The sequence below is a fragment of the Ranitomeya imitator genome, chromosome 1, assembly GCF_032444005.1.
Source record: "Ranitomeya imitator isolate aRanImi1 chromosome 1, aRanImi1.pri, whole genome shotgun sequence".
Taxonomy (NCBI): Eukaryota; Metazoa; Chordata; class Amphibia; order Anura; family Dendrobatidae; genus Ranitomeya; species Ranitomeya imitator.
This window is the reverse complement of record NC_091282.1, coordinates 1,082,378,676-1,082,393,214: the sequence shown is the minus strand read 5'-3', so window position 1 is coordinate 1,082,393,214 and position 14,539 is coordinate 1,082,378,676. Positions and strand designations below refer to the sequence as shown.

The 14,539-nt window shown below is 46.4% G+C and overlaps 2 protein-coding genes across 2 annotated transcripts; one reads left to right on the top strand and one right to left on the bottom strand.

Moving 5' to 3' along the window:
* The first annotated feature begins 8,799 nt into the window (after positions 1-8,799).
* On the top strand, positions 8,800-11,924 carry LOC138656902 (uncharacterized). The gene is made up of 4 exons (XM_069744240.1): positions 8,800-9,132; positions 9,212-9,760; positions 9,931-10,093; positions 10,852-11,924. The coding sequence occupies exons 2-4, from the start codon at positions 9,664-9,666 to the stop codon at positions 11,861-11,863; spliced, it is 1,272 nt and encodes a 423-aa protein (XP_069600341.1). The 5' UTR covers positions 8,800-9,132; positions 9,212-9,663; the 3' UTR covers positions 11,864-11,924.
* Positions 11,925-12,414: 490 nt separating this feature from the next.
* LOC138656903 (uncharacterized) lies at positions 12,415-14,331 on the bottom strand. Its single transcript, XM_069744241.1, has 2 exons — positions 13,669-14,331; positions 12,415-13,532 (listed from the first exon to the last, which is right to left on the bottom strand). Exons 1-2 carry the CDS (start codon positions 14,016-14,018, stop codon positions 12,647-12,649), a joined length of 1,236 nt encoding a protein of 411 aa, XP_069600342.1. The 5' UTR covers positions 14,019-14,331; the 3' UTR covers positions 12,415-12,646.
* Between the last annotated feature and the right edge of the window lie 208 nt (positions 14,332-14,539).

Sequence of the window (14,539 nt, the reverse complement as noted above, 5' to 3'; positions counted from 1 at the left end):
AGGTGTCAAGTTCCCGCTTCTGCACAGGGAAAATCTCGAACCATCTCTGCTGCGGTCTCCCATTCTTCTCCAGCCGCAGTGGAGTCTGCTCAGCGGAAACGTCAGTCCCAGCATCTTGCTCAGTCTCACTCTGTTAATAGAGCTACTGCTGCATTGCCTGCTTCTGCCATTGTAGTCAGTGCTGGGCAGCGGCGAGCAGACGCTTTTGGGACGAAGTCCTGCTTTTCGTGTTCTGAGCATGCCCAGACTGAGATCTCTCAGTGGAGATCGAGGGTCACATGATCAGATACTGCAGCTAGCTCATTGGTCCTTCTTGGAAGGTCCTTGTGGGTGCTAGGACTAAGTTCTGTTTTGCATTCTGAGCATGCCCAGGGCAAGATCTCTCAGTGGAGATCTGGGATCACATGCTCAGGTACTGCAGCAACTCCATTGGTCCTTCTCTGAAGGTCCTAAACGTGCTGCAACTATTTAAGGCTCGCATGGCCGCACGCCCATGCGCTAGTATAGTCTTGATAATGCGTGTGTGTTGATGGATGTATGTCGATGGATGAAAGTCATTCTTTAAGATCCCATCCCTATTGTATGACTGCTCACGGAAGATGGATGATTGCTACCTAGCGCCCGACTTAACCATCAGCACGTTACACACATTACAGCCTCTAACTGCTGTGACCGCCAGTGCGGCGCCATGCGTTTTCACAGCGCTTTCCTGACCCAAGCCTGGGTGGTTAGTGGCATTCGCCAGTGCGGCACTGCATGCACTCTCGTGCTTCTTTATTATAATTATTTCAGTCACTCTGACACCTCAGTAGCGGTGTTGAGCGCATGAGGTCTATATGTACTCAAATCCTGTGTCTTGGGATTGAGTTCTAAGACTCCCTGCTTGCGCTTTTGGTGCGGTACCACGGTCCTGTAACGCAACAGGGTTCGCTTCCTTCACACAGGGTGAGGTTAACCCAGGTGTGTATTCATATTGTACCGCCATATAGTCCGTCATTACTTGGCAGCAGGTTCCATCTCTGCACGGTGGACCCCGGGCTGCGAACGCACCTTACTCCATCTGTCTTATTATTTGGTGCGTTCTGCTAGCCCTAACATTATACTAGCGCCAGGGTCTGGCTAGTAATGACGGACAAACAGCAATCTTTGCGGTATATCCAGCAGCTAGAGGGTAGGTTGTCGGCTCTCGAGAGCTCAACTTCAGCTGTGGATGTTACCGCAGTTGCTATACAGGCTGCTAGCGTGGCTGCAGCAACCTTGTCCACTGCCACCCCTGTTCCGACATTATCTCGCCTCCCACTGCCAGAAAAAATTTCTGGTGATAGCAAATCTTGTAGGGGATTCATGAGTCAGTGCTCTATTCACCTCGAGCTCCTGGTTGCACGTTTTCCTACAGAGCGGGCTAAGGTGGGATTTATTGTGTCTCTCTTGTCGGACAGGGCGTTGGAATGGGCTACGCCGCTGTGGGAGCGTGGCAATCATGTGGTGCAGAGTGCTCCGCTGTTTCTGAGCACACTGAAACAGGTCTTTTTAGGACCTCAAGTCACCCATGACACGGTGCTCCAACTGCAGGCATTAACTCAGGGTGAGTCCTTGGTCAGCCATTTTGCCGTCCACTTCCGCACTTTAGCTTCTGAGCTGGAGTGGTCGGATAAAGCCCTTATCCCCATATTTTGGAGGGGCCTGGCTGATCACGTTAAGGATGCTCTGGCCACTAGGGAGATTCCTGCCACACTGGAGGAGCTAATAACTGTCTCCACTCGAATTGACCTCCGTTTTAATGAGCGGAGGTTAGAGCGAGCCCAGTGTAGGCAGAGGTTCCGGTTGGTTCCCACCTTCACCAAACCGCTGGAATCTCCGGTCCAGGTTCCCGAGTCACATGAGGCCATGGAAGTGTCACGAGCGGGATCTAAGTCCCGGACCGCTTATGCACTCAAGGTCTGTCATGTTTGCCAGCAGTCAGGGCATCTTGCCACCAGATGTCCTCAGCGGTCAAGGAAACGTCAGCGTCTAGTGGTAGTTGGTGGAGGTACACTAGACACGGCGACGTTTGCCTCCAAATTGTCCTTTAAGGGGACAATTACTATAGGCTCATTCTCGCACTCGGTAGAGCTCTGCGTGGATTCTGGGGCGGAGGGTAATTTTATGTCTTCTGCCTTTGCCCAACGTCACGCAATACCCCTGGTTATGCTAGCTCAATCAGTAACGGTATGAGTGGTGAATGGGTCGACACTGCCCTCACAGATAACACACCAGACCATCCCTTTTACTCTGTCCATGTCGCCATTCCATCAGGAGATTATATCTCTGTTCGTCATTCCTGAGGGAATGGATGAGGTTCTATTGGGGATACCTTGGCTACGGTACCACTCTCCTCATATCGAGTGGTCCTCAGGCAGAATTCTGGGATGGGGTGAATCTTGTGGGGGTAGGTGTCAGAGGGAGTGCATTCAGGTTGCTACTACAGAGGTACCCGAAGATCTATCCTCTCTCCCCAAGCAGTATTGGTCTTATGCAGATGTGTTCTCCAAAAAGGCGGCGGAGACCCTTCCGCCCCATCGCCCCTATGACTGTCCTATTGATCTCTTGCCTGGTGCTGAGCCTCCCCGGGGTCGAGTCTACCCGTTATCTCTCCCGGAGATGGAGGCAATGTCACAGTACATCCAGGAAAATCTGGCAAGAGGATTCATTAGGAAGTCAGTGTCACCTGCTGGGGCAGGGTTCTTCTTCGTGCAGAAGAAGAATGGGGAATTGCGTCCATGCATAGACTACAGGGTCTTAACGCCATCACCGTTAAGAATAAGTATCCTTTGCCCTTGATATCTGAGCTCTTCGATAGGCTTCGGGGAGCAAGGGTATTTACTAAATTAGATCTGCGGGGTGCTTACAACCTGATTCGCATCCGTGAGGGGGACGAATGGAAGACGGCTTTTAACACCAGGGATGGGCACTATGAATATCTGGTGATGCCCTTTGGGCTCTGTAATGCCCCAGCCGTTTTCCAAGACTTTGTGAATGACATCTTTCGGGATATGCTCTCCACCTCGGTCGTAGTCTATCTGGATGATATTCTCATCTACTCTCCAGATATTGACTCCCACCGGAGAGATGTTTGCAAAGTCTTCGACCTTCTACGGGCAAACTCCCTCTATGCCAAGTTGGAGAAGTGTATGTTCGAGCAGGAGTCCTTACCTTTCCTAGGCTATATCATCTCTGCCCAGGGATTGGCTATGGATCCTGCCAAACTACAGGCTGTGATGGACTGGCAGGAACCCCATTCTCTCAAAGCGGTGCAGCGCTTTATGGGGTTCATTAATTATTATCGCCAGTTCATTCCATACTTCTCAACTTTGGTAGCTCCTTTGGTTGCCCTCACCAAGAAGGGGGCAAATCCCAAATTGTGGTCTGAGGAGGTCTCCAAGGCCTTTAACTCCATAAATTCACACTTAGCTAGCGCTCCCATCCTACATCGCCCCGATGTAGATAAGCCATTTATCATGGAGGTGGATGCCTCTTCTGTTGGTGCTGGAGCAGTCCTCTTCCAAAAGGATGCTCAAGGTCGGAAGCATTCTTGCTTCTTCTTTTCTAAGACCTTCTCACCAGCAGAGAGGAATTATTCCATCGGGGACAGGGAGTTACTAGCCATGAAGTTGGCTTTATTGGAGTGGAGACATCTCTTGGAGGGAGCTCGTTTTCCCTTCCAAGTCTTCACAGACCATAAAAATTTGGTGTATCTTCAGATACACGTCAGGCCAGATGCTCCTTGTTCTTCTCCCGGTTTCATTTCACCCTCCATTTCCTTTCTGGGGAGAAGAACATTCGGGCTGACGCTCTCTCTCACTCCATTGTGTCATCTGTGGAGGAGGAAGAGGAGCCTCGACTAATTGTCCCCACCGGTTTCGCTAGAGTCTGTGCCTCCGGGCAAGACTTTTGTACCATCCAGTTTGCAACCGGAGGTTCTCTCTTGGGCACACTCGTCCAGGGTGGGTGGACATTTTGGTTCCAAAAGGACATCTCAGTTACTGGCGAGGACATACTGGTGGCCGCATATGGCTCGTGATGTCGCAGAATATGTTCGGGCGTGTGTCTCTTGCGCCAAGAACAAGTCCCCTCGGCAACAGCCATCTGGTTTGCTTTACCCTCTGCCGGTGGCGGACAGGCCCTGGGAGATGGTCGGGATGGACTTTGTGGTGGGCTTACCCAAGTCTCGCAACTGCACCATTATCTGGGTGATCACCGACCATTTTTCTAAAATGGTGCACTTGGTGCCTCTTCCACGGCTACCTTCTGCACGAGCTTTGGCTGTGTTGTTCATCAAACATATCTTTCGCCTACACGGTATGCCAGACAAAATTGTTAGTGACCGGGGTCCCCAGTTTGCGTCTCGATTCTGGAGACAGCTTTGTCGTCTACTCAGTATTGAGTTGAATCTCTCTTCGGCATATCATCCCGAGAAGAATGGGTTGGTAGAGAGGGCCAACCAGACCCTGGTCACATATTTATGACATTTTGTTTCTGCCAGGCAGGATGACTGGGCATCCTTGCTACCGTGGGCAGAGTTTGCGCTTAACAACGCTGTAGCCAACTCCACCGGCCAGACTCCATTCCTCCTAAATTACGGCCAGCATCTGCAAGTTCCTGTGCCCATGACTGTGTCTTCCGCCGACTCCAGGGTGGCAGACTGGGCTGTGGAGGCACGAGACATTTGGGACCACACTCAGGATGTCATTTGGGCCTCCAAGGAGAGAATGAGGTCCTCCACCGATGCACATCGGCACCCCGCTCCGACCTTTGCTCCTGGCGACTTAGTGTGGCTCTCCACCCGTAACATCAAGCTGCGTGTTGAGTCCACTAAGTTTGCACCTCGCTACTTGGGTCCCTTTAAGTTCCTCGAACAGGTTAACCCTGTGGTATACCGTCTGGCTCTTCCTCCACACTTGGGTATCATCGACACCTTTCATATGTCCCTCTTGAAACCCGTATACATGTCGCGGTTTTCCGAATCATCTGCTGGGACATCGGGTTCGTCTACGGACGATTACGAGGTGAACGCTATTTTGGGGTGCAAGGTGGTACGTGGCAAAAAATTCTATTTGGTGGATTGGAAGGGTTATGGCCCAGAGGACAGGTCCTGGGAGCCTGCTGAAAACATTCGAGCTCCACAGCTCATTGCTGCCTTCGAGCGTAGCGAGGTCCAAGGGGGGGGCCCTAGGAGAGGGGGTAATGTTAGGTGTCGAGTTCCCGCTTCTGCACGGGGGAAATCTCAAACCATCTCCGCTGCGTTCTCCCATTCTTCTCCAGCCGCAGTGGAGTATACTCAGTGGAAACGTCGGTTCCTGCGTCTTGCACAGTCTCACTCTGTTAATAGAGTTACTGCTGCATTGCCTGCTTCTGCCATTGTAGTCAGTGCTGGGCAGCGGCGAGCAGACGCTTTTGGGAAGAAGTTCTGCTTTTTGCGTTCTGAGCATGCCCAGACTGAGATCTCTCAGTGGAGATCGAGGGTCACATGATCAGATACTGCAGCTAGCTCATTGGTCCTTCTTGGAAGATCCTTGTGGGTGCTTGGACTAAGTCCTGTTTTGCACTCTGAGCATGCCCAGGGCAAGATCTCTCAGTGGAGATCTGGGGTCACATGATCAGGTACTGCAGCAACTCCATTGGTCCTTCTCTGAAGGTCCTAAACGTGCTGCAACTATTTAAGGCTCGCATGGCCGCACGGCTATGCGCTACTATAGTCTTGATAATGTGTGTGTGTGTTGATGGATGTATGTCGATGGATGAAAGTCGTTCTTTAAAATCCCCTCCCTATTGTATGACTGCTCGCGGAAGATGGATGATTGCTACCTAGCGCCCGACTTAACCATCAGCACGTTACACACATTACAGCCTCTAAATGCTGTGACCGCCAGTGCGGCGCCGTGAGCTTTCACAGCGCTTTCCTGACCCAAGCCTGGGTGGTTAGTGGCGTTCGCCAGTGCGGCACCGCATGCACTCTCGTGCTTCTTTATTATAATTATTTCAGTCACTCTGACACCTCAGTAGCGGTGTCGAGCGCATGAGGTCTATATGTACTCAAATCCTGTGTCTTGGGATTGAGTTCTAAGACTCCTTGCTTGCGCTTTTGGTGCGGTACCGCGGTCCTGTGACGCAACAGGGTTCACTTCCTTCACACAGGGTGAGGTTAACCCGTGTGTATTCATATTGTACCGCCATATAGTCCGTCATTACTTGGCAGCAGGTTCCATCTCTGCACGGTGGACCCCAAGGCTGCGAACGCACCTTACTCCATCTGTCTTATTATTTGGTGCGTTCTGCTAGCCCTAACAACCTCAGCTAACAGACTTCAGAAATTATCAAAATAATGTGAGAAAGGGGAAAAAAGGAAAAATCATCAGTGAAAGAGGAATGCCAGATATGTTGCAGTGCACGGATAGCTCCAGGCCGGTTCCTGATTTGAATATGCCACTGTAGTGGCTGCTGAATAAACAATCTTCTCTCCTCCATAAATTATGCACATACATCAAGTAGCAGACAGATCTCAAAATTAACTGTCCATAAGATGATCAAATTGGTGTAAAGAAGTCACTACTGAGGACTCCAAATAAGTGGAAAAGACTCAGCCAAACAACACAATGACTGGACTTTAGATAAGTGAAAATCTGCATTGTGGTCTGATTTGGTCAAATTTTTTGGTACAAACCACCATGTCTTTGTGAGAAACAGAAAAGGTGAGCAGTTGGATTCTACTTATGAAGTGCCCACAGTGAAGCATAGAGGGGGATGTGTGAAAATGTAGGGGTGCTTTGCTGATGACATTTTTAGTGATTTATTCCAAATTCAAGGCACGCTTACCCATAATGGCTATCTCAGCATTCTGCATTGCGACTGGACAACGAACCAAAACACACCTCCAGGCTATATACAGGTTATATAACTATGAGGGTAAGGTATTTAGTGCTGCATCAAAAGGACATGGATTCCACAATCACCCCACCTAAAGCAAATTAAGATAATAATAAGTTAAACTGGGAAGTGAAACAAAGCAGCCAACAAGTGCTCAGCACCTCAGGCAACTCCTCTGAGAGTTGGAGAGCCATTCCAAGTGACTACCTAATGAAGCTGCATTAACGTCTGAGCCAATTAAATATTGACAAATCCACCAGCCCAGAGCTCAATAATTGACACACCAAAGTATCTCATATTCTTAGACTCTCTTGTAACAGGGGTGATGCCACAAGATTGGAGGATGGATCATGTGGTACCAATATTCAAGAAAAGTAAGAAGGTGGATCCAGGCAACTACCGTCCGGTAAGCCTGACATCAGTAGTGTGCAAAGTTTTTGAGGGCATTATAAGAGGTGACCTTTAGTAATATATTGCAGAGAATAATATAATAACTGCCAACCAGCATAGATTCGTGATGAATAAGTCGTGTCTAAGGGTACGTTCACATTTGCGGTTTGCGCCGCAGCGTCGCCGCCGCAACAAAACGCATGCGTCGTGCGGCCCTATCTTTAACATTGGCGCCGCATGGGGCCGCATGTGCATGCGTTGTGTTGCGTTGTGTTGCGTTTTACGCCGCATGCGGCGTTAGGGCGCACCTGTCTGGGCGCGGCAAACGCAACATGTTGCATTTTTCTGGCGGCGCCGACCTTTTAAAAAACGCATGCGTCGTGTTTGCGTCGTGTTTGCGTCGGCGATGCGCCTTTTTTCCCATTGACTTGTATTGACAACGCAGACGACGCAAGTACTTGCGTCGTGGTGCGTTGTACGACGCATGCGTTTTCCAATAAAAAATGCAAAACATTGTCTAGACTTTGTCTAGACACAAAAAAAACAACCTATATATATAAAGAAACGAGGGGTTTGCCATTGTCTTTCACAAGTCATCACACCAGACAAGACTAGACTGGAGAATCTGCTTTCCAAACTTGTAAGTATATATTTCTCTTTGCACATTTTGTATTCTGTGTTTTATTTCTTGATTTGTCTATATTTTTTGTAATGTTTGGTCTGTGCTATTACGGTTATGGGTTGTTATTGAAAAATTGTTTGTCTGGTTCTGATGTTCTTCTGGGTTAATAGGATTGCATTTATTTTATTTAATTTTTTTTTCTTTTTTTTTTTTTTTACGTTAGTTTGGGTTTGGTTATGTGTTTTGTTCTTGTGTCATGTGGTTGTTCAATGTATTGATTTTTGCTCATTTTGTCTTGTAAAATTTCTGGTGCATGTTTTTCTGGTTTCTATTGTTGGTGGTAACTGTGTGGCATTTTCTTGGGTCATGTCTTGCTGTGTTTTGGATTATGCTGTTGGCTTTATTTTTTCTTTCCTTGAGTGTATTTTCTTGCTGGTGGGGGGGCAACATTTATGATGTCTTTGTATTGTATAGTTCCGTGCTGCTGCTATGCCATTATAGTTTCAATTGTACTTTCCCTTTATTTTAAAAAATATCGCTGATGTTTTTACGTCGTTTTCCGTATGGCATATATCTTCCTTCATTGACTGATTGCATTGCGAAGTGTGTAGTATAATTTTTATTTGTTTATATTATTTTTGGTGGTGGCCTTTTTTAAAAATTCCATGTGTTTTATTTTCTATTTGGCTATGGTTTATGTTTGGGTTGCTGTATATTTTTACAGCGGTTGTCCCGTAATGTTTATTGCTTGTTATCTAGAATGGTTTTTATTGCCTTTTGTCTTTCTGTGGTTAGATGTCACAAGATGTTGTTTTTTAGGATCATGTCTTGTTGCAATTGTAAAGTATTGCGTTCATTATTTTGCTCTTTCATTGAATTTTTGTGCCTGTAATGTTTTTTCAGAAAGTTTTGATATGTCCATTTTTGGACATAGGTGTCTATTTTTGCTTTTTGGTTTGGGTCTATTCTTGTATAGTTTCTTCTATTGATTGTCTTCTCTTGCAATGTATGGCGTTGTGGTGTCGCTTTCTTATTTTTGCTTTGTCCGATCAGTCAAAAGTCAAATGTGGTTGTTGTAAAAAATTTTGGGCATATTTTATTGTATGTGCCATATTTAGGTTTAGTTTTGATTTTTTTTTTTCATTTTTTCATGCCAGAACAAACGTGCTACAATGGCCACTGTGTCAGAATCGAGCCAATCGGCGCAGGGGAGTGTGGTGAGTAATTATGTCAATTTCCTTACTATTCGCAGTCATTTGTAGTTTTTAAAATAATTTCTTTATACAATTTTTACAGGCTTCTTCAAGTGAGGGTGAAGGAAGTCAGCGGGAGCAGAGAGGTCAGGGCCAAGGTGTGGCGTCAGCACGGCGAGTGAGTATTTTTATTAAACAATTTTTTTTTTTTTTTTTGATTAGCATCCTGCTTTCACTAGGGATGTTTAGTAAGCTTACATTCAAACTTTTCAGGGTAGCAAGTATTGGGGGAAGGTAACAAAGGTGAAACAACCAAAACATTCAAAATTACAGGTGTAGAAACCATCAATATACATATATCAAATGACAAAGGATAGGGCCAAGGTACATATCATGACAGGTGCTGGTGGTTGTTAATATTTGCATATTTGTAACCTTTTCTGTTTGTAATTTTTCTAGGTTTCAGAACGGGACCATGGAGTCATTGATGTGGAGCTCCTCATATCAAGCATCCGGGAGCGTGGCCCGTTGTGGGACAGCCGTGACTCCCGGCACATGGACCAGGTGGTGTTGAGGCGTTTGTGGGTAGAGGTGGCAAAGTCGCTGTGGGAGGGCTTTGACATAGCTCCTGCAAAGGACAAAGCCAACTTTGGTGAGTATTGCTGATACGCCGTGCAGATACGTTGCTATGACCCACCATCTTTCCAGGATAAACACAACCGTGTGTGATGCAATAAACACCTAAAGTTTTGCATCGCACACGGTTGTTTTATCCATTTCAAATGCTACATATGTAACCTTTTTTTTCCTTTGCATTCACAGTTAAAAGGTTGAGGATCAGATGGCGATCCATCAAGGACCGTTTCAATAAGGGGCTACGGGCAGAGGAGGAGCGCTCGAAGAGTGGTGCTGCTGCGGCCAAGTCTGTGCCCTATAAATATTCCAAATGTTTACAGTTCTTAAGACCAGTCCTTGGCCGCCGTCAGTAAGTATTTTGTCCACAAAACATATTGCACAGCCCCATTACAGTGCCCAGCCACATAGCCTACTGCACAAACACATAGTACATTGCCCAGCCACGTACATTGTGCATCCACATAGTATATTGGCAGGTAACAATATCGCAGCCACATACCACACGTTCTAGCCACGTATCCACATAGTATATTTCACAGGCACATACTGTATTGCCCATCCATGTAGTCAGCGTAACATATTGGCCATCCACGTAAATGTATCCCTATTAAAATGCTATATAGGCCATTAGTTAATTTTTTGGGTTAAGCGTGAGTCCTTGTAGTCCATGACAGGTTCTGAGTCAGGGTAGTTCTGATTGCAGGAATAATGATGAAGTCTCGATCACATGATCCTAACATCATGGTCGTTCCTGCAATCAGATCAGTGAAATCACTGGTTTTTTTTTTATTTAATTTTTTATCTTGACATTAAATTTTCAACTATTTTTGTGGCATAGGCAGCTTCCAGAAAGAGTTTTCGATTACAAAATTTTTATACCCACAGTGGTATACGGTCAAAATGCTTTGACAGCGGGAATGTTCATGATTGTTATCGTCGGCCCTAACGCTCAGCTGGCGATAACAATCAGAAATTAATTATTGGCCACACAGACTGTGAGACAGAGGATTTGTATTATTGTGTAATGTAATGCTATTTTTATTCCAGGAGTTGGCGTATGGGAGAGGTTATTCATTGAAGACTAATTTTTTCATTATCTTTTCACAGGACACACAGCAGCACCCTCGAGAGAGCTCGCCCCGCAGAAGCGGTCCTTCTTGAATCGCCATCTGATCCATCACAGCCCTCCCACAGCGACAGCAGGCTTGCACCACCATCTGGTGAACCGGCAGCCGGTACATCAGGTGTTCCCCTGGCCGAGGCCTCTGGCGCACCTTCGTTTGGGTATTCCCGACAGCGCCAGCGGGCCTCGGACAGGCCAACCATGCCCGAATTTTTGCATTTGAGCACGGTTTTCCAGAACTGTTTCAAGGCGTTGAGCGATAACATGGACACTCGTCTGTCCAATATCGACCGGCGCCTTGAAACAATTGAAACCGAGCTCTCAAATCCGGCAAAACATTTTTTTAGTACCATTGCTAAGGGCATGGTGGAACACCTTACGCCGGAACTACAGATTTCAGTGATGCAGTCCTGCAACACTTCCTACGTGAGGGCTCTCCAGCAGGCTGGGGTCATGCAGTCAGCGACAATGGCAGTAGTGCCGTCGCTGGCAAGCATGACTCCCACTCCTGCTGGAGAGCCACTCCAGCCACCCCACCGTGGTCCACGTGCCGAGCGACGCCACCACAGGCACCATAACATAGTGCCGCCGACTCCTGCTCCTGCCATGCCTTCATCCTCCCGTAGGCGTCATCATGCTGGGGAACCTGCCACAGGACCCAAAAAAAAAAAAAAAAAGAGGAAACACAGACGGGCACACAAAGAGGCTCTGGTTGCTGTTCCAGTGACAACACCAACTGTCCGTAGGGGCTCGAGTCGCAGTAGGAGCAGCCATGGCCAAACAAGGCTTGTGTTGCCTCCTCCCTCCCCTACAGAGGTGGCGGTTTCCTCCCCAGTATACCCTGGGGAGGGTTTGGATCTCCCATCAAGTCTACTTGACTATGTATCCTCCTCTTCGCCATCATCGTCGTCTTCTCCATCATCCTCCCATTTCTCTCACCATTCCAGAGAAGACACCTACCATTCCCCTCTGGTGGCACAGGTGGAAACCCCCTAAGTTTAAGAACCCTTTTTGTTTTCTGTTTTCCCCCAATAAAAAATGTTATTTTTAAAAAACACTATTTGTTATTATTTATGCTATTATTTTCCAGAATTTTTCTCGGCAAATCACGCCATGTGCTGTCTACACATATTTTGTGCTTCAAACACCTCATATATGCAATGTCAGACACTATTTTTTCAATTTTTAGTTTGTCTTTTTTTGGGTGTCTCTCATTGCTGTATGAGGTGTTCACAAACACTAAAGTGTATGAGGTGTTCACACTTAATGCAGCAGCGAAACAGACAATGATGCAGATCACTGCAGCGTCCGCTGGTTGGTCCCTGGAGAGCTGTCACAGACATCTCTCCAGCGAACAACGATGCAGAGGCCCACGTACATCATGTTGATAAGCGCAGGGCCACGCTTCAGATATTTACCCTGGTTTCAATTGAAAAACATCGCTGTTATCGTTGCTTATCAGGTAAAACACAAAGATACAGGTCGATCAGACAAACAAGTATATGTAATATTATGGTATACAAATTGTATTTGAATCGGTATAGAATTTAAAAACTTTTTTCTTTAATATTTTAAAAACAACAGGTTCAAGTTTTTATAGGAACATTAAATTTGTGAACTATACTTAGATGCAAAATTTGACATATACCAAACCAACCTAAACGGAACTTTGATTGCACATTTAATGGAAAATTATTTTTTTTTAATATATTTCTAACTGTCACAGTAGAGGTATTATTGGTGTAGTTACAATCAGAAGACAGTCCAAAAGTAACATTACTACACCATTTGATCTTGCCATGACACACGGCCAACATCTGACACAAAATAGGCCGCAAAACGATCACGCATCTGCGCAATTTCCACACTTGTCCTCAGAGGATGATCATGGTAATCGGGCAAGGGGTTGGCTATGGGTTCATCCAGTTCAACATTTATTCTCTCTTTGGCCATAATGAAATTGTGGAGAACCACACAAGCCTTCACCACCTCATCCACTGTTTCAATTTTAAGATTAATGGCCGATCCCAATATCCGCCATTTGGAAACGAGGATGCCAAAGGCGCACTCCACAGTCCTTCTGGCCCTGGACAGTCTGTAATTGAAAACCTTTTTTGTATGGTCCAAGCCCCGACTGGAGTAGGGTTTCAATAGGTTGGCAGACATTTGGAATGCCTCATCCCCTACCACAACAAATGGCATCGCCGGGCCTTCGGTGTGGGGAAGAGGTCGTGGCTGTGGGAAATTAAAATTGTTTCCATATAACTTTTGGCCCATATCCGACTCTTTAAATGTGCGCGAGTCATTTGCACGCCCAAATGCACCAATGTCCACTGCGAGAAAACGGCAGTCCGCACCGGCAATTGCCATGAGAACAGTTGAAAAGTATTTTTTATAATTGTAGAAAAGGGATCCACTTTTCGCAGGCTTGGTAATCCGAATGTGCTTTCCATCGACAGCGCCAATACAGTTTGGAAAATTACACACTTGGTTGAATTTCTGTGCGTTGGCCTCCCAGATTGCACTTGTAGGGACAGGTAAATATTCCTCCCGGAGATTATCCCACAAAGCGCGGCATGTCTCAGCAATAATTCCTGAAAGAGTGGAGACTCCAATCCGGAATTGAAAATGAAGTGACCTAAACGTTTCTCCGGTAGCCAGGAAACTGCAAAGAAGATAAAGAAATTTTGAATAAAGCAAATTATAATTTATAAAAGTACATTGACCATTACAATTGAAAAAAATTAATAAAATAAAATAAAAAGTAAATAGATATCACAGTCATTCAAACAGCAACGTACCGTAGAGTCACCAGCAGCCGTTCCTCTGCGGAAATAGCTCTCCGTAGCTGCGTGTCCTGCCTGCTAATGGATCCTTCCACCCGACGCAGAAGATAGCGGAAGCTCTCCTGTGACATCCGGGTATATTCGAAATATTTTTCCCGGTTGTCATTCAGTTCGCCAAACAAGCAATGGTATGCTCCACGACTCTCCCGGACTTCAACTATAGGGTGGATCCAAAAGCGGCGGCGACGACTCCATCTCCGTCTTTCCCTTTCCCTTTCATTAAAACAGGCAACAGCATAGGCATGAGCCAAGGCAAATTCCATCTCCATATCCATGTAGATACTGTTCATGGTTCGCTCCATCATGAATACCAGCAAAATGTGAGGAATTCATCTCTGCCAGGGTATATACACATTTGTTAACACCAACCCTCTTCTAGCCATTGGTGGTTCTTTATCTATTGTGTAGACACTTTTTATTGTGGGTGGGGGATGATGAATGACTCACTGCACAAAAAACGCATGCGTCTAAAAACGCTGCGTTTTTTGGTAAAAACGCAACTGCGTTTCAAAAACCCGCAGCGTTTTGCGACGCATGCGTTGAACGCATGCGGCGCAAAACGCTGCGTTGTACATGCGTTTTGGTGCGTTTTTGTTTGCGTTGTGCGTTGCGGCGACGACGCTGCGGCGCACAACGCAAATGTGAACTTAGTCTAAGTAAGATGTTGAGTTTCTATGAGGAGGTGAGCGCAAATCTGGATGTAGGTAATGCGGCTGATGTGATTTATCTGGAATTTGCAAAGGCATTTGATACTGAACCACATAACAGACTTATATATAAGCTACAGAAATAAGGACTGGGGAAACTATGCAGATGGGTAAGGAAT

Bases quoted from the DNA above. Each gene is read 5' to 3' on its own strand.
- LOC138656902 (XM_069744240.1), top strand. From the start codon at position 9,664: ATGGACCAGGTGGTGTTGAGGCGTTTGTGGGTAGAGGTGGCAAAGTCG. The intron at 9,761-9,930 runs GTGAGTATTGCT...TTGCATTCACAG, and splicing joins AAAGGACAAAGCCAACTTTG to TTAAAAGGTTGAGGATCAGA. The intron at 10,094-10,851 runs GTAAGTATTTTG...ATCTTTTCACAG, and splicing joins CCAGTCCTTGGCCGCCGTCA to GACACACAGCAGCACCCTCG.
- LOC138656903 (XM_069744241.1), bottom strand. From the start codon at position 14,018: ATGATGGAGCGAACCATGAACAGTATCTACATGGATATGGAGATGGAA. The intron at 13,533-13,668 runs GTACGTTGCTGT...TCTTCTTTGCAG, and splicing joins CGGCTGCTGGTGACTCTACG to TTTCCTGGCTACCGGAGAAA.